We start from the raw sequence: 21818 nt of genomic DNA, 5'->3' as shown, positions 1-21818 counted from the left end.
GAAGGGTAATTCAGCTGGCCTTGGGAGGGGATCATAAATCAACCCTAAATTTGATTCCTATGCTAATACAGGCTCTAAAACTGCCTATTGACTTGTATTAAAAAAATACATGGGTCGGGACAAAAGTGAGGTGGTGCAACACGTACAGATGGTCATGGGCGAAATTGTGAAGTATTATCTTGTATATTTGGTCCATGCCTTCATGCGTCATTACGACAGCATGACTCCGATTGAAACACCATCTTCGTTTCATGTATGATTGTTCCATCTCCATGCTTGCTCGTGCATGTCCCTCTCATCCATGCTAGGTCATTCACTCCTCATAATACAAATATATTTGATTTAGGCATCATTCTATTCTCATGAATTTTAGAGCAAGATCATAAAACGGAGTTACCTGATATTTTAGTTGATGTGCACGAACTCTTGCGATTGTTCATTATCTTTCTGTTATTTGAAGATTTGCGGCTCTAGGGACCGTGGATGTAACTGAATTATGGATGTCCACGCCCGAACCTCCATATAATTCATGTGTCATCTTAGTCATTGGCCATGTGAGTCGCATGCCGTATCAACTTGGGTAGAGGAACCCCTAAAAAACCGAGCAGTAGAGCGGTGCGAGTGGAGGATGGTAAAACATGGCATATCATGTTAATTCGGTGTTTAAATTGGGTACATTGATGAGAAAACCTCTAAATTTGGTATGGTTTCATTCGTGCCATCCTTGACTGAGGGTGGAAATGAAATTCATTCTATTTTTGTGGCCTAAAATCCTGCAAAATATTAGCTGTTGACAAAGTTTATAAATACATTTAGTATTCACCTGTGTAATCTTTTGGTAGTGATATATATAGTATGAATTAAAACCGTACGATGTATTTATGGAAAAGAAAAACAAGTCCTTTGTGGCACCACACACGGTCCATGTTTACATGTAGTGTAGCGCACAACATGAAAGATGTTAAAACGAGAGACAAGATAGTGTACTGACTAGAGGCGCTTGGTCTTGGCAATGGCTGCGCGACAGCGCCGTTGCATGCGTGCGTAGCGTAGGCCTACCAGTCGGGAGGCGCTCGCTGCTAATTCCATTCGCTGCACGTCAACCTTTAACCATTCCATTGGAGCCCGAACAGCGACAAAACCTCTCGACCCAAGCCACCCCACCCCACCTCGGCCCCACAAAAGGGAGGGAAAATTTTGTTTTTGCCACTCTAACTTTTGCCCACTTTGTTTATGTCATTCTAGAATTTAATATTTCACTTTTGACACTCTTAGCTTTTGACAATATATTAATTTTGCCATTCAGTGGTAAAAGCAAAATTTTCAGAGTGGTAATTGTAATACATTGCAAAATCTAAGAGTGGCAAAAGTGAAATAAAAAATTATCATTTTTGCCAATGAGTGATATTTATGATGTATTGTCAAAAGTTAAGAGTGACAAAAGTAAAATATCAAATTCTAGAATGGCATAAGCAAAATGAGCAAATATTAGAATGGCAAAAACAAAGTTGTCCCTAAAAGGGACGCCAACCACTCTCTTTCTACGAACTGCCTCCTCTCTCTCTGCCTTTCCTTGGCTTGGCCCCAGTCTACTCTGCTCTACTCACTCCGGTCCCAACTGCCAAATCCCCTCGCCTCTCTCTCTCTCCCTCCAACCAAATTGCAATTGAGCTCTGAGCTCCTCCATTAGCCCATTCCCCGAGCAGAGCAGAGCAAGCGCAACAACTCCTTCTAGAGGTGGACGCGGTCGGCGCCATTCAATGCCATGCACTGACACGGCACAGAATACCGCCACCTCTTAACTCCCCTCTTTCTCCCTCCGCTTCCCAAGCACAGAGCGCGCGCGGGAACCCATGCATGCGCCCATGCACATATCCACCGCCGCCGCCCGGATGCATACGTGCGTGCGTGTGACGAAGGCGGCCGCTGCTCTCCTCCTCCGCTCCCCACAAGTCGACGCGTAGTGGTAGGCTGGCAGCAAGAAGCGCAGATGACGGGCGCAGGAGTAACGGCGCGGGCCGTGCGGCGGTTCTCCGTAATTCCGGCCGCGTGGCTGCTGCTGCTGGTTCTGTTTTCACGCGTGGCGGCGGCCGCGGGTGATGATGGCGACGTGCTGTTGGAGGTGAAGAGCGCGTTCGCGGAAGACCCGGAGGGGGTTTTGGAGGGCTGGTCCGGCGATGGCGGCGGCTCGTCGGACTTCTGTTCCTGGTCCGGCGTCACGTGCGACCCTGCGGGGCTCAGGGTGGCCGGCCTCAACCTGTCCGGCGCGGGGCTGGCCGGGCCGGTGCCCGGGGCGCTCGCGCGGCTCGACGCGCTCGAGGTCATCGACCTGTCGTCCAACCGCCTCACGGGCCCCATCCCGGCGGCTCTCGGGCGCCTCAGAAGGCTCCAGCTTCTCATGCTCTACTCCAACCAGCTCGCCGGCGGGATCCCGCCGTCGCTGGGCAGACTCGCCGCGCTCCAGGTGCTGCGCCTCGGCGACAACCTCGGCTTGTCGGGGCCAATCCCCAAAGCGCTCGGGGAGCTCCGGAACCTCACCGTCATCGGGCTCGCGTCGTGCAACCTCACCGGAGCGATACCGGGGGGCCTTGGGAGGCTCGCTGCGCTCACGGCCTTGAACCTGCAAGAGAACTCCTTGTCCGGGCCGATACCAGCGGACATCGGCGCCATGCCAAGCCTCCAGGCGCTTGCTCTCGCTGGGAATCAACTCACCGGCGAGATACCGCCGGAGCTTGGGAAGCTCTCCTACCTCCAGAAGCTCAACCTCGGGAACAATTCATTGGAGGGCGCCATACCGCCGGAGCTCGGAGCTCTGGGCGAGCTCCTCTACCTCAACCTCATGAACAACCGCCTCTCTGGGCGCGTGCCGCGCGCTCTCGCCGCGCTCTCTAGCGTGCACACGATTGACCTGTCCGGTAACATGCTCACTGGCGGGCTCCCCGCCGAGCTCGGCCGGCTGCCGCAGCTCAACTTCCTTGTGCTCGCCGACAACCACCTCAGCGGCCGCCTTCCGGGCAACATGTGCAGCGGCAGCAATGAAGCAGAGCCATCCACTAGCCTCGAGCACCTCCTGCTCTCCACCAACAACTTCACCGGGGAGATACCGGACGGGCTGTCGCGGTGCCGTGCGCTGACGCAGCTCGACCTGGCGAACAACAGCCTCTCTGGCGCCATCCCGCCGGGCCTCGGCGAGCTCGGGAACCTGACGGGTCTGCTGCTCAATAACAACAGCCTCTCAGGCGAGCTGCCGCCGGAGATCTTTAACCTCACTGAGCTCACTAGCCTTGCATTGTACCACAATCAGCTCACTGGCCAGCTGCCGGACGCCATCGGCAATCTCAAGAACCTCCAGGAACTGTACTTGTACGAGAACCAGTTCTCCGGCGAGATACCGGAGACCATCGGGGAGTGCTCGAGCTTGCAGATGATCGACTTCTTTGGGAACCAGTTCAACGGGAGCATACCGGCGTCCATCGGGAATCTGTCCGAGCTGATCTTTCTTCACCTCCGGCAGAACGAGCTGTCGGGCCTGATTCCGCCGGAGCTCGGCGACTGCCATCAGCTCCAGGTTCTCGACTTGGCGGACAATGCTCTGTCCGGTGAAATCCCGGCGACGTTTGAGAAGCTCGAATCGCTCCAGCAGTTCATGCTGTACAACAACTCGCTGTCCGGCGCAGTCCCGGATGGCATGTTCGAGTGCCGGAACATCACGAGGGTGAACATCGCGCACAACCGGCTCGGCGGCAGCCTCCTGCCGCTCTGCGGGTCGGCGAGCCTGCTATCGTTCGACGCCACAAACAACTCGTTCGAGGGCGGGATGCCGGCGCAGCTCGGGCGGTCATCGTCGCTCCAGCGCGTCCGCCTCGGGAGCAACGCCCTGTCCGGGCCGATCCCGCCGTCGCTGGGCGGCATCGCCGCGCTGACGCTGCTGGATGTGTCGAACAATGCGCTCACCGGCGTCATCCCGGACGCGCTCTCGCGGTGCACGCAGCTCAGCCACATCGTCCTCAATCACAACCGGCTGTCAGGCCCCGTGCCGGCCTGGCTGGGCACGCTGCCGCAGCTGGGGGAGCTGACGCTCTCCGCCAACGAATTCACCGGCGCATTGCCGGTCCAGCTCACCAAGTGCTCCAAGCTCCTCAAGCTGTCGCTCGACGGCAACCAGATCAATGGAACGGTGCCGCCTGAAATCGGCAGGTTGGCTTCTCTCAACGTGCTGAATCTGGCGCAGAACCAGCTCTCAGGTCCGGTACCGGCGACCCTGGCAAGACTGAGCAACCTGTATGAGCTGAACTTGTCGCAGAATCACCTGTCGGGCGGGATTCCACCTGACATCAGCAAGATGCAAGAGTTGCAGAGCTTGCTGGATTTGAGCAGCAACAATCTGGTGGGCATAATCCCTGCATCGATTGGGTCTCTCTCCAAGCTGGAAGATTTGAACCTCTCTCACAATGCTCTGGTGGGAACAGTGCCGTCGCAGCTCGCCAGGATGAGCAGTTTGGTGGAGCTGGACTTGTCTAGCAATCGGCTGGATGGTAGGCTGGGGGACGAGTTCTCCCGGTGGCCGCAGGACGCCTTCTCCGGCAATGCTGCGCTCTGCGGCAGCCATCTGAGAGGCTGCGGCAGCGGCCGGTCCACGATGCACTCCGCGTCGATCGCGCTGGTGTCCGCGGCGGTGACACTGACGATTGTGCTCCTAGTGATCGTGCTTGTGCTGATGGCAGTGCGGCGGCGCGGGCGGCACTCCGGGGAGGTGAACTGCACGGTGTTCTCGTCGACCCAAGGCAACACGAACCGGCAGCTGATTATCAAGGGCTCGGCGCGGCGGGAGTTCCGGTGGGATGCGATCATGGAGGCGACGGCGAACTTGAGCGACCAATTCGCCGTCGGCTCCGGGGGCTCGGGGACGGTGTACAGGGCAGAACTGCCCACCGGCGAGACGGTGGCCGTGAAGAGGTTCGTGCACATGGACAGCGACATGCTGCTGCAGGACAAGAGCTTCGCGAGGGAGGTGAAGATCCTGGGCCGGGTGCGGCACCGCCACCTGGTGAAGCTCCTCGGGTTCGTCAGCCAAAGCGACCACGGCGGCAGCATGCTCATCTACGAGTACATGGAGAACGGCAGCCTGTACGAATGGCTTCACGGCGGCGCCGGCGAGGGCAAGAAGCGGGTGCTGAGCTGGGACGCGCGGCTCAAGGTCGCGGCGGGCCTGGTGCAGGGCGTGGAGTACCTCCACCACGACTGCGTGCCGCGGGTGGTGCACAGGGACATCAAGTCCAGCAACGTTCTCCTGGACGGCGACATGGAGGCGCACCTCGGCGACTTCGGCCTGGCCAAGGCCATTGCCGAGAACCGCAACGGCGGCAAGGAGTGCACCGAGTCGGCCTCTCTCTTCGCCGGATCATACGGCTACATGGCACCAGGTACCTGACACTCAAATGGCTGACTTGCACGCACCTTATATTTGTGAACACTGACACTCAAATAGGTCTGCACATAGACCCCAGTCATATATCAACTGCTGACCATCTGCCTGCATGTTCGTGCAGAGTGTGCTTACAGCCTCAAGGCGACGGAGAAGAGCGACGTCTACAGCACGGGCATCGTGCTCATGGAGCTCGTCACCGGCCTCCTGCCCACGGACAAGACCTTCGGCGGCGACGTGGACTTGGTGCGATGGGTGCAGTCCCGGGTTGACGCGCCGTCGCCGGCCAGGGACCAGTTGTTCGACCCGGCGCTCAAGCCGCTGGCGCCGCGCGAGGAGTCGTCGATGGCGGAGGTCCTCGAGATGGCGCTCCGGTGCACCAGGCCGGCGCCAGGGGAGAGGCCGACGGCGCGCCAGATCTCTGATCTGCTGCTCCACGTTACGCTCGACTACTACCGAGCCGGCGAGCAGAAGCGCTAGGAACTTCTTTTACATGTTTCTTGTTTCATCTAATTTGGGTTGGTTTTCTGGCATGAAAAGAGGCACCAAAAGTTGGGGTTTATTAGGAATAATATGGTCACTGGATCAGGGGAAGAAGAATCCCCTTGGATCGGATTGGATTGTTTTAACATGAAGAACGGCAGCCTGTATGACTGGCTTCCAGAAGCTCCAGTGCATAGCGGGCGGATGACTAAAGCGTGTGAAAAATGTAGAGAGAGCAGGTACATGGAAGGAGTCCGCTAAGAGAGACTTGAAGGGTTGGAGTATCACCAAAGACTTAGCTATGTACAGGGGTGCATGAAAACTTGCTATCCATGTACCAGAGCCATGAGTTGATTGCAAGATCTTATGAATTTCACCTCTAGCCTACCCCAACTTGTTTGTGACTAAAGGCTTTGTTGTTGTTGTTGGAGATTGTTTGTACCAGCGATGCAAATTTCTAAGAAACAAAAATAGTTCGAAAACAAAATTTGTCAGTCATCATTCCTGCTGACAATCAGAAGGATGATAAAACAAGAAGAAAGGATGAGGTAGATAAGTTGATCATTTGCTTTGCACAATCAACAGGTACCATAAGTCATCATTTGAACTTGAATAACGATGCTTCAGACAAGGTGATCAATCAGATTCAAGTACCATAAAAAGGTCTCCCGTACAAGTACAACCCAAGTACTGTGAAACATCAGTTTATTACACTACCGCAGATGAAATGCGGAGCCAGTTTTTCTGACCAAAGCAAACTGAAAAAACCCCGGTTGCCGCCAAACAAATTTGAACAGCTAATCGTCGTCTTCGTCTGTAGAAAATTTGAACAAAAGTCTATGAGCACAACAATATCAAATAGAGTAATATCAAATAGAGTATCATATAAGTAGCTTTTGATGTGCACAAAATTCTCAAGTTACATAGCACATGTTAGATTACTTGCGCGCACTATCAACCATGGTACAAACATTTATTCACTATGCAGCATTACAACTGTTGGTATCAAACATATTGAACTGCTCTGGTCATTTCTACAGGAAGAGTTCATACAGTCAGGCAGTTTCAAGAAGAAAAAAAACCAAGTCTCTTCATACTGATCTTCCAGGCCTCCACTAAAAGTCAGATGTCATGGTTATAACATATAATTTTGTGTTTAATTCCCACCTTACCAGCACTAGAAGATAAAGAAAGGCAAGAGACGAGACAAGCAAATGGAGATGCACTACATATATGTCATGTGTAGTTCAGTAAAGCTACAACTGGAGATTGGTCATATCACGTGCAGGCGGTGCAGCCATCTCTCTCTCTCTTTCTCCCTCTTTGCTTTAGCACCAAGTCAGTAAACAGTGTATAACTTGATAAAAAGGCAGTCACAAAATCAATCAAGTTTTGATCTGATATGTTCACAGATTTCTGTTTCATTATTTCACCCTAACATTTCCAGCATATTGCCTTGTTTCCGCATAATCTCGATTTCTCGATCCATGATTTTTTCCCTCCATATCTGAAATGATAGGAGGGAAACTACCACCTATCTGGTTGTTTTACCACCAAAAAAGGTAATGGCAATATTGATTCTTGTTACGGTATTCACTTTGTGGGTACATATGATAGGTATCTCATTACAGAGCAACAGCCGCACACGGCATACGGTGATTCATAGTAAATTATGCTCTAAAAAATGTGATGACTATTAGTTCTTTAATTGAAGTTTTATAGTAGTCAATAACTTAATAAAGACTGCAAAAAACAATAGTCCAGTAAGAATTAAAATGCATGCAAGGAGCAGAAATATTAAGCTTGAGAGTAGAAATTAAGGACTATCACAGGTGATGGCAGATATAATCAAGTTTACGGCTTGATTAAACATAAGAAAAAAAAAGAAAACTGGAAATAAAATGGCTAACATATCAATGAAGCAAAATCTTCACAAATACACAATCAGGAGACAAGTTGAAACTTGCATATATGCATGCTAACACACTAGATTAGAATGAAAATCGAGATGGAAGGTAGCAGAGAGCAAAACCCACACCTCTGCAAGGTACTAATAGCCAGGGGGGGTAGTAGTAAGGGTTATGTTTGTGCGTGTTTGGGGGGCCAGGGGGGCCAGGGGGGCTGACCACTTAATATGCTACTAGGGAGCAACAAAGGATATAGATCTGTTTAATGCATTACTGTCAGGGTCTCTAATATTTTTGTAAAGTACATAGATCTCTAACCCAACAGTGCATTGATTTATCCTATTTATTTGCTAGAAGCTTCTTATATGAAATAACGACTATGCACAGCATGTCCTATACAAGGACGAACATAGGTATATCCCCATCAGAAGAAATGAATTTAGGACTTAAAGTTATGCACTGGGCTCCATCTGGATAAGTTTCCAAAAACCCTCGCCCTCTGTGGTTCGCGGCTATCTACTAAATTCAGGTGAAAACAGTGAAGCGGGTTAGGTGAAATTGGATTTCGACAGAGGAGGCCTATAGTTTCAGGGAAAGTGATCTGGATGTTTCTCAGAAAGCTAGTTCAACCTACATCCCGGATGTCATATGAAAAAATCCCAGAGTTTTGAAACCCTTCGAATTCATATACCATTCACAGTTTAAACAAGGGCAAGAGTGAATTTTGCGAATCTACCTCATAAGCTACCAACTTTCATTCGAAAAATCAACACAAAATCAAGAAAAGACCTCCATGTTTTAAGTAGTGATATGTGTATGCCGCTCAGTCATTCTGCAAATCTAGTACCATTACTGTGAGCAACACTGGTTGAATCAATAGTGCACAGTTTACCAAGCTGATTGGTAAAAAGATCACTAGTTCACCACAATAGATTTCATGAAGGCATATAAAGGCTATTACTGTGATAATGTAAGTATGTAACAATTCTTCAAACAGCACTAATCATCATCCTAAGAGCCCCTTGACCAACAACAATACTACTAGTATAAGGTTTCCGTGACAGAAAAGTGATGCCATGGACCCGTATTGAAGAATGTTTCGTAATGGCATAACTTTTGTGCAGATAAACCAAATATCATTTGCGCAAACATCGGTCAAAGTTTACCATAAAATTGTGCGCGCGCCTCGGGACTTATAAACAATTAAACATGGAAGGAGGGAGTAGCATACAATCAGGATTCCAAAATGTTGGGAGGAAATAAGCACAAACCAAAGTAGCGCTGCTCATTGGCGTGTTTCGCACGCTCAAGCATCTTGTCAAGGTCCACCTTTACCTTCTCATCAAACTTCACCAGTTGGTTTACAAACACAACACCCAGACCCATTCCCAGCACATGCTCCCAGGGATCTGAAACAAAAAGGGAAAATCACATGAGAAGGAATCAAACCTACAACTAGAACGTTACAAAGCCAGATAATAAAATCAAGGAAATGAGGGGATCAGAACAAAAGGAACTACTATTTCGACAGTATGTGTTCATAAATCAAGTCAAACAGTAAAATTGTGGTAACATACTGTAGTACTGCAACCGAAAATTACGGGAACTTTCTACAGAAAATCCTGCCATTCGGTCTTGTCAAGGCCAAGGTAGTGACTGAATCCCAATCTAAGAACGTACTAAACATAAATCAAGAACCACACCCTAAATCTACCGCTATTACGGCCAACAAAGGCGCCCAGACCAACACATACTTGCAGGCATATAAAGGGTTACAGATCAGACGAAATAAGGAACCGGGACTGCCGATGGATGGCAGGATGCATCGTGAGGACAGATCAAGAAATCAACAAAGGAAAGGGGAAGGCGGATAGGGAGGGATGGATGGGAAAGGGGCTATACGGCGCATGTAGGGGAGCTTCCGGAGGGCGTTGGAGTACATCTGGGTGCCCAGCCCCAGCAGGGCACCGATGATGGTCGGCGTCGCCGGCATGTCGCTGCGCTCTCCTCTCGGGGTGGACCGGACGGCGTGGTTCGGGTTCGGGAGATGCTGGAACAAGAGGAGATGTGTACCTATTACTGACTGAATCTTGGTGGCTGGGGCAAAGAAGAGTGTGAGCGGAAAGAGAAGCCCATGGGCCGCCTCAATCCAGGAAGTTCGTGCACAAGAGGACACCTCTTTTCCTTCTACCCCTAAAAATAACTATTTTCCTTCTTTTTACCGGTATAACTAGCTGATTCCGCAACCCGCCGTCTCACAAAAATCGTTTACGGCATCCTGAAAATGATTTTTGTAGGACACCGGACGCGCATCCAAAACAGATCCTACAACTAATACCGCATATTCAAACTTCTAGTTTGTACGGAAACATAGATCACCGGAGTTCATCAAACATAGCATAAGGCAATTCATCTACTACATAGCATAGGGGAGTTTAATACAAACCGAAATTAAACATCTACCGAAACTAAACGAAAAGCATACTACATCTACATCCACATTTGGCTTTCCTTCTACCCCTAAAAAAACTATTTTCCTTCTTTTTACCGGTATAACTAGCTGATTCCGCAACCCGCTGTCTCGCAAAAATCGTTTACGGCATCCCGAAAATGATTTTTTTAGGACACCGGACGCGCATCCAAAACAGATCCTACAGCTAATACCGCATATTCAAACTTCTAGTTTGTACGGAAACATAGATCACCGGAGTTCATCAAACATAGCATAAGGCAGTTCATCTACTACATAGCATAGGGGAGTTCAATACAAGCCGATATTAAACATCTACCGAAACTAAACAGAAAGCATACTACATCTACATCCACATTTGGCTTTCCTTCTACCCCTAAAAAACTCTTTTCCTTCTTTTTACCGGTATAACTAGCTGATTCCGCAACTCGCCGTCTCGCAAAAATCGTTTACGGCATCCCGAAAATGATTTTTGTAGGACATCGGACGTGCATCCAAAACAGATCCTACAACTAATACCGCATATTCAAACTTCTAGTTTGTACGGAAACATAGATCACCAGAGTTCATCAAATATAGCATAAGGCAGTTCATCTACTACATAGCATAGGAGAGTTCAATACAAGCCGAAATTAAATATCTACCGAAACTAAACGGAAAGCATACTACATCTACATCCACATTTGGCAAATCCGCCCCCCTAAAAATCTGTGAACGCGTCTGGACACAACCACCGGCGGCGTAAATTACCGTCGGACAGCTACGCTCCTTGTATATAAACCCTTAAATCCACGCATGTCCATCATATAGCTCAAATTTATTACAATTCAACAATGCAACGAAGCAAACTAAATCACAATTCTACGATCCAGACATGCTATAATGAAATTAAATGTCTGGACCACGGCTGTCCGACGTGGTGAATCACTTGTCGGACGCCATTCGTGTCGCATGCTCTGTCATGGCCGCCATCCATGTCTTGTTCGCTGCTTCGATGCCCACTCTCGGTGTCCCGTACTCATTACGCGGGTTGATCTCCTTCTTATTTCCGTCAAGCCACTTCTTACCTTCAGCATCCAAGAGACTTGCATCGACCAACATTATTCTCGACTCGTTGATGTCTCGAGCAAGTTGCAACCTCTCCTTCTCAAGCTCTATTGATCAAAAAATCTGGGCCTTCTCGATCTCCCATTTGACACACGTCTATTTCTTCTCCAACTCTATCTTCTTCCTCTTAATTTGCAACTTGTGGTTCGCCCTCTCTCGGTCCCAATCCGTTCTCTCTTTTTCGCATTCAACATGACTTTGTACATCTCCTCTTTCTTCTCCTCCCTCGTGAAAAAATGCTTGGCTACATGGTGCACATTTTTGTCGCCGCAGCATCACGGGTGGCTCTACCCTTCTCCCACTTGTTTCCCATCACTTGCCAGTTATTCATTGACACGGTAGCTCAGCCATTCTCCCCAACAACTTCTTCTGCTTTGTCATCCAATACAATGGATTGGTTTGGAGCTTGAGCCATCAATTTCCTTCAACATCTCGTTGCCGGTTTTGAGATCTTTCACAGGTTGTATCCACTTTAGTTTGCCATTCAATTTCATCCAATGATGGCGAAAACCAAATGGCTTCTTTTCAGTTTGTTGGTACAAAGTAATCATGAGAATGTAACATAAAAAACTAGGAAAGCAAATTATGGCAAAACGAAGCAATTCAACTTACATGGCTTGTGACTACAATCCCACATTGATTCTATTGTAGCACGAAAGCATAGTGGCCAACAAACTTGTTTACGTTGTCTTGGATGGTGGACCATCTATGTTGGAGATAGGTCACATTGCGGGGTGGTATTGATAGGTTGCGGCTCCACGTATTCCTTGTGTTCATGATAGTGCTTGTCGATATTCTCCCAATGCAGGTTGCCCTTTTGCTCTATGACACATATAGGGTCCATGCTTGTGGCCAACCAAGATTCAACCAATAAAATATCCTCAAATGTTGTGAATGTCAGACATCTTGCCTTGGGTATCTTTGCCTTCTTTTTCTTGGTAGTGCCCGATGTTCCCCCAACATCAAACATAGGACAATTTGGACCCCCCAGGTCATATTCCATAGGGTCCATAAGCTCTTGACCCTCATTGATCATGTCCAACATGATATTATCATAAAATGATCATGATTCCAAACAAACCAAGGACATATGCAACTAATTGGTGTAATGACATATGAAACTAATTGATATAATGACATAGCAAATAATGAATGAAGCGATACAAAATGGATCAAAAAAAGTATCATGTCCTGCCGGGACATTTTGTGGAACAAGACCTGGATAGAACAAGTGTCGGTGCTGCCCACTTGTCTGCACCCATTGCAGTTGCGACAAGTCGCATACCATCTCGACCACCTCCATTTGCGTAAATCTGTCTGCAATCACCCATCCGGACACTAGATCATCGTCGATCGCGGGTGGAGCAGGTGGTGGCTTTCCCCGTTGGTGCCAGGCCAGACGCGCGGGGGACGACTAGGCGCGGCAGAAGGGACAGATCCTCCTCGGTGTCCACAACCTCCTTCGTCGCTAGCCCGCTCATGTTGCTTCCTTCGTTGCTCCCTCCGGGCAATGTTCTCCGCCTTGCAGCTCACCCCCACAGATGACACCGATGCATCATCCATGCTGGCAGCGGGGGACGAGGTACTTGAGGTCGACATCTAGGGCGGTGGCATGGATGGGGGAGGAAGGGTGGAGGACGGAGACGACTCGGACACGGGAAATGAAGGACGGACGCATGAGGAGGGCGGTGGGTATGTTGGACTTGGTCAATTTGGTGGAATATGAGGTGGGCCTGGTCTATCTGGTCTAACATGGCAGATGCATCGGGGTGTGTCCAAGCTGGCCCATATCTGTCGAAGATATGAGGGGTGTCGGTCTGCCCAAACGTATAGGGCCGGTTTTGAGGAGCCTATCTGGGTCACGATTTTGTGACCGGTCACTCACCTGACCGTCCGGTCAGACGTATAGATGGCATTTGAGGAGCCCGACTGTGGTTGCTCTAAGAGCATCTTCAATCAGACCCATTGCAATACGAAGAAGCTATTGAACACATTGACCATGAGCGATTCTTTTAGAAACGTTCTCTAGCACGTTTAGTTTTCATGTGTAAATCTTAAAGCAACAGACGTGGCAATCCATGCACCCTCATACACCATCTAGAATGAATTTCATGTGTAACGATGGCAACCTAAGATTAGCATGGCAAATTGGCATGTTCAACCTGTTGTAGTATGGCAACTCCTGTGTAGCATGGCAATTTAGCATGTTGCAGCATGTCAACTTCACTAACATGTGAGCAAAATTTTCCTTTTTAGCAACAAAATTATTTATGTTGCATCATGACAATATGAATTTTGATCCATATCCAATAAAGATGCCCTTGTGATTTTTTGGATCAAGTTTAGCTAATTGAGATTTCTTGTTGAGAATGAAACACCCATTTCTGAATACAATAAAGTATTTAATGGAGTCTTTAGTCCTGAGTTTATATGGAGTCTTGTTTTTGAGCATGCGGAGATAGAGCCGGTTCGATGCATGACACATGGTATTGATGGCTTCAACCCAAAGCTTTAAGGAGGTTTATATTCATCGAGTGTATGGTACTTTTCATCTCTATGGGTGCCACTTCCTCTCTATCACACCATTTTGTTGAGGGGTGTGTGATGTGGCATACTAATGTCTGATCCCCTCATCACTAAAGAAATCATCCATTGTGTAATTCTTGAACTCGGTGTCATTTCCATATTTAAATCTACTATTGTTGTTTCATCTTTAGTCCCGAGAAAGAACACTCATGTATATCTTGTATGGTCATCAACAACGACAAGGCAAAACCTCCTCCCTCCCAAACTATCATAAGATGGATGATCCCGAGCTCGAGCCGAAGCTCGCTCGGGTCATGGAGGACAGGGCGACGGTGTGTGCGGACTAGCCTTACATGGCGGCGCCGAGGGAAGGAGAGGGGTGGAAGTGGTCGAGTGTAGCGACCACACCTCAAACGGTCCAATCTCTGAGCTCAGGTGTCATCCCTGGATCAGTAATGCTGACACCACACAGTACTTAAAGGATTTATAACAGAGTAGCAATCACACACTTATTACATCGAGTGTCTCAAAAGAGAGCTTATTACAATAAATATGGCTTAAGGCCATCTAATAACGATAACAGCGGAAGGCTTGGAAGATAAGTGAGTCCATCAACTCCAACGACATCACTAAGTATAGAACCACGACCTAAAAGCACCTTAATCGTCGTCTGAATAGTCTGCAACATTAACGTTGCAGCCCGAAATGGGTCAGCACATGGAATATGCTGGCAATGTAACACATAGAGAGCAATGAAAGAAATAGGCTATACTACATGCATATTTGGCTGATGGAAAGCTCTATGGTTACAGTTTTGCGTAAAGCCAATTTTTCCCTACTGCAAAGAAATAAATTTTATTTAACTATCATGGTAGTTGTTAAACATTGAGAATGGTTGGCAGCATTCTCAATCCCAATTAAGCATCATAAAAAACCCAACAAAATTGATTTTAGAGTAACATGATGAGATTCACATGATAATCCAGGTACTAGATACTCAAGATGTCCATAACCGGGGACACGGCTAACCATGATTAGTTTATACACTCTGCAGAGGTTTACGCACTTTTCCCCACAAGACTCGATCTTCTCCGTTGGGATTCTCGCACTACATGTTGTTTGAGAAACGGATGACCGAGACATAGTCTTTCAGAAGCGCTAGCACCTTATGATCAGGTAGACCGTTACACCTACTTTCCCCTACATCTGCTAGTCTACCACTTTAAGAGTTCGCATGACTTACTCAAACATGCTAGAGCCCGTAGTAGCTTGTGGCTGCACACGAAAGTTTCTAGCATGAATAATCTCATGATCCCTTTGAGCCTGGGTGGCGGTCCAAAAGAAAACAGGCAATCGCTGGAATACCCAGGTGCCTCAATCCACCCAGATGTGTATTTAAGTTGCCACCTTAGATAAACCTTTTAATTTAACAATCTCACATCTGTCATGGATTTCACTCACCCAATCCACGTCTACTAGCATAGCATGGCATAATAAGCAAACATAGAAGTAACTCCCAAAGGTTTGATAATAACAGGTAATAGGTACTGCCTCAACTACTTCCCAAACCCACAATTTAATTAGATCCTAATCATGCAATGTGTGAGGGTTGATCTAATGCAATAAAACTGGGTAATTGGAAGTATGATCAAAGTGTTACTTGCCTTGCTGATGATCCGCAAAACCTAGCGATTCGAAGTAGCAAGCGGCGCACTCCGGATACTCTATCGCAAACAAACAAGCATACAATGAGTACTCAACTAATGCACAGGTAAAACTCAAATAAGAGATCTAACCAGAAATTTCAACTTAAGAACTCCAGTTGGCAAAAAGAATCAAATCGAACGAAGCAACGAAAGACAAACGGCAAAAGAAACAAGCTTCATTTACTATTCTGGATCTAGGGAAATTTTTACAGTGGCAAAAACTTGTTTGAGTTGGTTAAACGGAAAGAGGGTTTTGAGACGAAACTCCAGACGCTTGAATCGCCTGATTCCGATAAACGAGCGAGAAGTTATACTAGAACGAAAAACGGATCAGGAATCGCGATCAGAAAAATCGCGGATTTAATCCGAGAAAAAGAAAACGATGAACAGTTTAACGAACGGACGTTCATTAACTGGATCTAAACGAAGAACACGTTCGTTAAAACGAACGAACGAGCGAACGCTCGCTAAATAACTAAACCGAAAAAACCGATCTATCTAAAAAACGAATCTAAAAAACCCGAAAAAAACAGGTGAAAACCTAACGGTTTTCTAAAAAAACCGGTGGCTCGACCTCATCGGCGGCGAACTCCGGCGGCAGCGCGGCGGCGGTAGGGCGGCGGCTACAGGCGGCGGCTAGGGTTTGGGCGCGGGGCGCGGAGCGGCTGGGCTGGCTGATGCGGCCCGGGGCACGGCTATTTAAAGCCCCGGTCAGGTGGAGTCCTGGCCGGTTACGGCCCAAAGTCGGTTCAGATTTTTTTTAAATAGTTACGCTCAGAAAAAAACAAAAGGAATACTAAACGGACTCCAAAAATCCCGAAATAAATTTTCCCCGGCTTCTAAAATCAAGCCGCACAGGATGAACATTTATTTGGGCCTAAATGCAATTTTGAAAAACATGCATTTTTCCTAAATTCAAATAAAATAGCAAATAAAACCAAAATAAAATCTTATTTGATTTTTTATTAAATCCTCAATATTTCTTTATTTTGGAAAAGTCATTTTATTTCCTCTCTCATATTTTTGTAATAGAAATAATTGAAGATAAAATAAATAAAATCAAATGATCCTATTTTCAAAATTTGAGAAAACTCAAATATGAAAATAACGAAATCCCCAACTCTCTCAGAGGGTCCTTGAGTTGCGTATAATTTCTAGGATCAACCAAAATGCAATAAAATATGATATGCAAAGAGGATCTAGTGTATAACATTCCAAATTGAAAATTTGGGATGTTACAAACCTACCCCCCTTAAGATGAATCTCGCCCTCGAGATTCGGGTTGGCTAGAAAATAGGTGAGGGTGGTCCTTCAGCAAATCTTCCTCTCGCTCCCAGGTGGCTTCATCCTCCGTGTGGTGGCTCCACTGAACTTTGCAAAACTATATAACCTTGCTGTGGGTGACTCGACTGGCATACTCTAAAATCTTGACTGGTTTCTCAGCGGTATATCAACCATATCTGCGTGGCACTTCTTCAACTAGGAAACGTGGAACACATCGTGAACTCCTGACAATCCTTCGGGCAATTCCAACTTATAGGCTACTTCTCCCATACGCTCCAAAACTTTGTATGGGCCTACAAAATGTGGCGCTAACTTTCCCTTAACTCCAAAGCACTTAACTCCTCGAAGTGGGGATACTCGAAGATAAACTCGGTCTCCGACTTCATAAACTGTCTCCTTGCGTTTAGAATCTGTGTAGCTCTTCTGCCTGGATTGAGCTACCTTGAGCCTATCGCGAATCAATTTCACTTTCTGTGCAGACTCCTTAATCAGATCTGGTCCAAACAACTGGCGGTCTCCAACTTCATCCCACGACAATGGGGTCCTGCACCTCCTTCCGTACAGGGCTTTGAAAGGGGCCATCTTCAAACTGGATTGATAGCTGTTGTTGTAATAGAACTCTGCATATGGCAAATTCTCGTCCCAACTAGATCTGTAATCTAGCGCACAAGCTCTCAACATATCCTCCAAAATCTGATTGACTCTCTCGGTCTATCCATCTCTTTGCGGATGGAAAGCTGTGCTGAATTCTAGCCTGGTACCCAAAATTTCATGCAACTGATTCCAGAACTTTGAGGTAAATTGGGTTCCTCTACCTGATACAATGCTCCTTGGAACTCCATGCAGACATACGATTCTGGTCATGTATATCTTTGCCAACTTTGCACTGGTATAGGTAGTCTTCACTGGAATGAAATGAGCTACCTTTGTCAAACGATCGACTACCACCCAGATTGAGTCATATCCTGAACGAGTTCTAGGTAAACCCGTAATAAAATCCATGCCTAACTTATCCCACTTCCATTCGGGTATCGGCAATGGCTGTAGCAATCCTGCTGGCTTCTGATGCTCAGCTTTTACCCTCTGGCATACATCACAAACTGCTACATACTCCGCAATATCCTTCTTCATTCCGGTCCACCAGAAGGTATCCTTCAAATCCAAATACATCTTGGTATTTCCTAGGTGAATCGAATATGGTGAATCATGGGCCTCTTGCGGAATTAACTTCCTGATCTCCGAATCATTAGGCACATAAACACGGTCTTCAAACCATAAGGTATCATGCTCATCTTCACGAAATCCCTTAGCTTTTCCTTTGCTCATTTTCTCCTTTATAGAGGCAATCTCCTTGTCAGTCTTCTGGGCTTCTATGATCTTATCCATCAAAGTAGACTGAATCTCCAATGCTGCTACATAGCCTCTTGGAACTATTTCCAAACATAGCTCTCGAAGATTTTCGGCTAACTCCCTTGGTAAATCTCTCGTCATTAAGGTGTTGACATGGCTTTTACGGCTCAACGCGTCAGCTACTACGTTAGTCTTTCCGAGGTGATAATGCAGTTTCATATCATAATCCTTGATGAGCTCCAACCATCTCCTTTGCCTAAGATTCAACTCCTTCTGTGTGAAAATATACTTCAAACTCTTGTGATCCGTGTACACTTCACAATGGTTTCCAATGAGAAAGTGTCTCCAAGTTTTCAATGCATGCACTACGGCTGCTAACTCCAAATCATGTGTGGCATAATTTAACTCATGCGGCTTAAGCTGTCGTGAGGCATATGAAACAACTCTTCCTTCCTGCATAAGCACTGCTCCAAGTCCTCGACGTGAAGCGTCGCAATACACCTCATAATCCTTGGTCTGATCTGGCAAAATCAACACAGGTGAGGTAACCAAACGTTTCTTCAACTCCTAGAAACTAGCCTCACACTCCTCAATCCATATGAACTTGGTATCCTTTTTCAACAACTCCGTCATAGGCTTCGCAATCTTCGAGAAATTTTCAATGAATCTCCGGCAGTATCCCGCGAGTCCAAGAAAACTCCGGATCTCTCCAACTGTTGTTGGGGCTTCCCAATTTGTCACAGTATCAACCTTGGTAGGATCTACTGCTATACCTTCTACAGATATAACGTGTCCGAGAAATCCAACTTCCTTCAACCAAAACTCACATTTGCTAAACTTGGCATATAACTGATGTTCTCTGAGCTTACCAAGTACCAAACGCAAATGCTCCTTATGCTCCTCTTCATTCTTCGAGTATACCAGGATATCGTCAATGAACACCACGACGAACTTATCCAAAAACTCCATGAATACTTTGTTCATCATGTTCATAAAATATGCAGGTGCGTTAGTTAGACCAAATGACATAACAGTATACTCGTACATCCCATACCTGGTGGTAAAAGCCGTCTTAGGTATATCCTGTTCTCAAATCTTCAACTGATGGTATCCTGATCGCAGATCGATCTTGGAAAATACCTTAGCTCCTTGCAATCGATCAAACAGATCATTTATCATTGGCAGTGGGTACTTGTTCTTGATGGTTACTTCATTCAATCCTCGATAATCAACAACCATCCTTAACGATCCATCCTTCTTCTCCACTAGAAGTACTGGCGATCCCCAAGGTGAAGAACTTGGGTGAATGTATCCTTTATCCAGTAACTCCTTAATCTGCTTCTTAATCTCCACCAAATCCTTTGCGGGCATCCTATATGGTCTCTTTGATATTGGCCCTGTGCCTGGCAAAAGCTCAATCAAAAACTCAATATCTCTATCCGGTGGCATGCCTGGCAACTCCTCTGGAAATACATCAGTGAAATCCTTGACCACCGGTACTTCCTCCTGCACAACTCCTGTTAAACAATTTACTTGAGTCCCTTTTGGCACATGTCAGGATACATACTTGATCTTTCTCCCTTCTGGGGTGGTAAGCAAAATCGACTTACTGGCGCAATCGATGTTTCCTCCATACATCGACAGCCAATCCATACCCAGAATTACATCCAAACCTTGTGATTCCAAAATGATTAAATCCGAGGGAAACACATGCCTACCTATACTCAATGGCACTTGAAAACATCCTTGGCTAGCCATATACTCCGCTCCTGGTGAGCTTACTAACATAGGTGTTCTAAGAACTTTGGTGGGCAGGTTATACTTATCCACAAATCCCCTTGATATGTATGAATGCGATGCACCAGTATCAAAAAGAACGAGTGCAGTAAATGACTTAACCAAAAACTTACCGATTACTGCATCCGGCTGCTCTTCAACATCCTCCACGTTAACGTGGTTCACCTGTCCCCTGTTGAAAGGGTTCGGCTTCTTCCCAGAGCTTCCATTTCCATTTCCATTCTGGGATTCAGGACATTCATTGGCATAATGTCTGGTCTTCTGGCACTTAAAGCAAGTGACTTGGCTCAGGTCTCTCTTGGCTGGGGTTGATGGGTTGGTGCAATTCTGGCCGTTGCCTCCTCCATTCCCATTACCATTCTTGGTGCCATTGTGATTGTGCGAGCTACCTCCTCCATGGGTATGCTGAAAATGTCCTCCCGGTCTAGGGGTAAAACGTGGCTTCTGCTGAGCTCCAGAATTGTACTTTCCTTGTCCATACTTCCTCTTGCGGTTCTCAATTTGCTGTTGGTTGCCTTCAATCATAAGAGCACGGTCTACCAACTCCTGGTAGTTGTTGAAGGTTGCTACCATCAACTGCATGCTTAACTCATCATTCAGTCCTTCCAGAAACTTCTCCTGCTTAGCTGCATCCGTAGCAACGTCATCTGGGGCATAACGTGCTAGCTTACTAAAGTCCTCCACATACTGGCCAACTGTCCTTCCTCCTTGGCGCAAGTTGTGAAACTCTCGCTTCTTCATGGCCATAGCTCCTGCTGAAACATGGGCAGTACGGAAAGCCTGCTGAAACTGGCCCCATGTGACAGTGTCAATAGGGAAAGTGGTTGTGAAATTCTCCCACCATGATGCTGCGGGTCCATCAAGCTGATGTGCGGCAAACTTCACCTTTTCCGCATCTGCGCATCCTGCCATGGTCAACTCCCTAGCTGTCTTGCGGAGCCAATCATCTGCTACTATCGGCTCGGTGCTACTGGAAAACACCGGCGGATTCAGCCGAAGAAAATGGGCTAAGTGATCAATAGGTGGTGGTGGTGGTGGTGGGTTGTTGTTGTTCCCCTGATTCTGATTCTGAACTAGCAACTGCATCAATGTGTTCTGCTGCTGGATCAACTGAGTGAGCTCCGGTGGGAAGGTAAATCCAGGGTCACGTCTCAGAGGCATATGAGGGTTTCGAAAAGATGAGATTTAAGAATAGAGAGGGGTCTAGAGAGAAAACACTACCCATATGCACATGAGGCAAAAGTAAACAATTCACTTCATTCAATCAAACAAGGGCATACAATCGATCTAACTATCGCAAAAGTGCTCGGACTACTATATTTACATGGTGGACTACTACTACTGTTGGGTTGGTCTACTAGAAATATTCTTCGGTTGCAGACTCCATGATATCTGCCCCTGCTTCATCAACATAGTCATCATCGCTATCATCTGGATCCGAGTCGGTGTCGTCGATGATGATGTAGTTTTCCGGGCGAATCTCCTTGGGTTCTTTGTCTTCTTCTACTGGTGTAGGGCCTCCCATAAATATTCCGATCTTCTTGATGAGATCATCATTCTTCCCCACTAATACTTCGATTTCCTCTTCATAATCTTCATGTGTAGCCTTGAGTTCTTCCTCCAGTTCCTTGATTCTTGTCCTCGCCTTCTTCAGATCTATCATGTCGGCGCACATCTGGTTCTCCTGACGTCGAATGTGCTGGTTTAACTCCTGGATAAAAGCTGCAATTGATCTATCCTTCCTGGTGCTGATCATCTCCCAG

At 47.0% G+C, this 21818-nt stretch overlaps 2 protein-coding genes across 3 annotated transcripts; one reads left to right on the top strand and one right to left on the bottom strand.

Moving 5' to 3' along the window:
- The first annotated feature begins 1548 nt into the window (after positions 1-1548).
- Positions 1549-6290, top strand: GSO1 (Leucine-rich repeat transmembrane protein kinase). Its single transcript, XM_048699985.2, has 2 exons — positions 1549-5423; positions 5550-6290. Exons 1-2 carry the CDS (start codon positions 1991-1993, stop codon positions 5903-5905), a joined length of 3789 nt encoding a protein of 1262 aa, XP_048555942.1. The 5' UTR covers positions 1549-1990; the 3' UTR covers positions 5906-6290.
- A 204-nt stretch (positions 6291-6494) lies between these two features.
- On the bottom strand, positions 6495-9928 carry LOC125536740 (excitatory amino acid transporter). 2 transcript variants are annotated; one of them, XM_048699986.1, is made up of 3 exons: positions 9718-9928; positions 9047-9224; positions 6495-6722 (listed from the first exon to the last, which is right to left on the bottom strand). In XM_048699986.1, the coding sequence occupies exons 1-2, from the start codon at positions 9806-9808 to the stop codon at positions 9049-9051; spliced, it is 267 nt and encodes an 88-aa protein (XP_048555943.1). In that variant the 5' UTR covers positions 9809-9928; the 3' UTR covers positions 6495-6722; positions 9047-9048. The 2 variants fall into 2 exon arrangements, with proteins under 2 accessions (XP_048555943.1, XP_048555944.1); XM_048699987.1 differs by having other exon boundaries at positions 9087-9224.
- Positions 9929-21818: the final 11890 nt, after the last annotated feature.

The sequence above is a fragment of the Triticum urartu genome, chromosome 2A (genome assembly GCF_056163025.1).
Source record: "Triticum urartu cultivar PI428250 chromosome 2A, HENAU_Tu73, whole genome shotgun sequence".
Taxonomy (NCBI): Eukaryota; Viridiplantae; Streptophyta; class Magnoliopsida; order Poales; family Poaceae; genus Triticum; species Triticum urartu.
The sequence above is the reverse complement of the archived record's forward strand: the minus strand, read 5'-3'. Positions and strand labels throughout refer to the sequence as shown.

Bases quoted from the DNA above. Each gene is read 5' to 3' on its own strand.
- GSO1 (XM_048699985.2), top strand. From the start codon at position 1,991: ATGACGGGCGCAGGAGTAACGGCGCGGGCCGTGCGGCGGTTCTCCGTA. The intron at 5,424-5,549 runs GTACCTGACACT...ATGTTCGTGCAG, and splicing joins ATACGGCTACATGGCACCAG to AGTGTGCTTACAGCCTCAAG.
- LOC125536740 (XM_048699986.1), bottom strand. From the start codon at position 9,808: ATGCCGGCGACGCCGACCATCATCGGTGCCCTGCTGGGGCTGGGCACC. The intron at 9,225-9,717 runs GTATAGCCCCTT...TTTTTGTTTCAG, and splicing joins GAAGCTCCCCTACATGCGCC to ATCCCTGGGAGCATGTGCTG.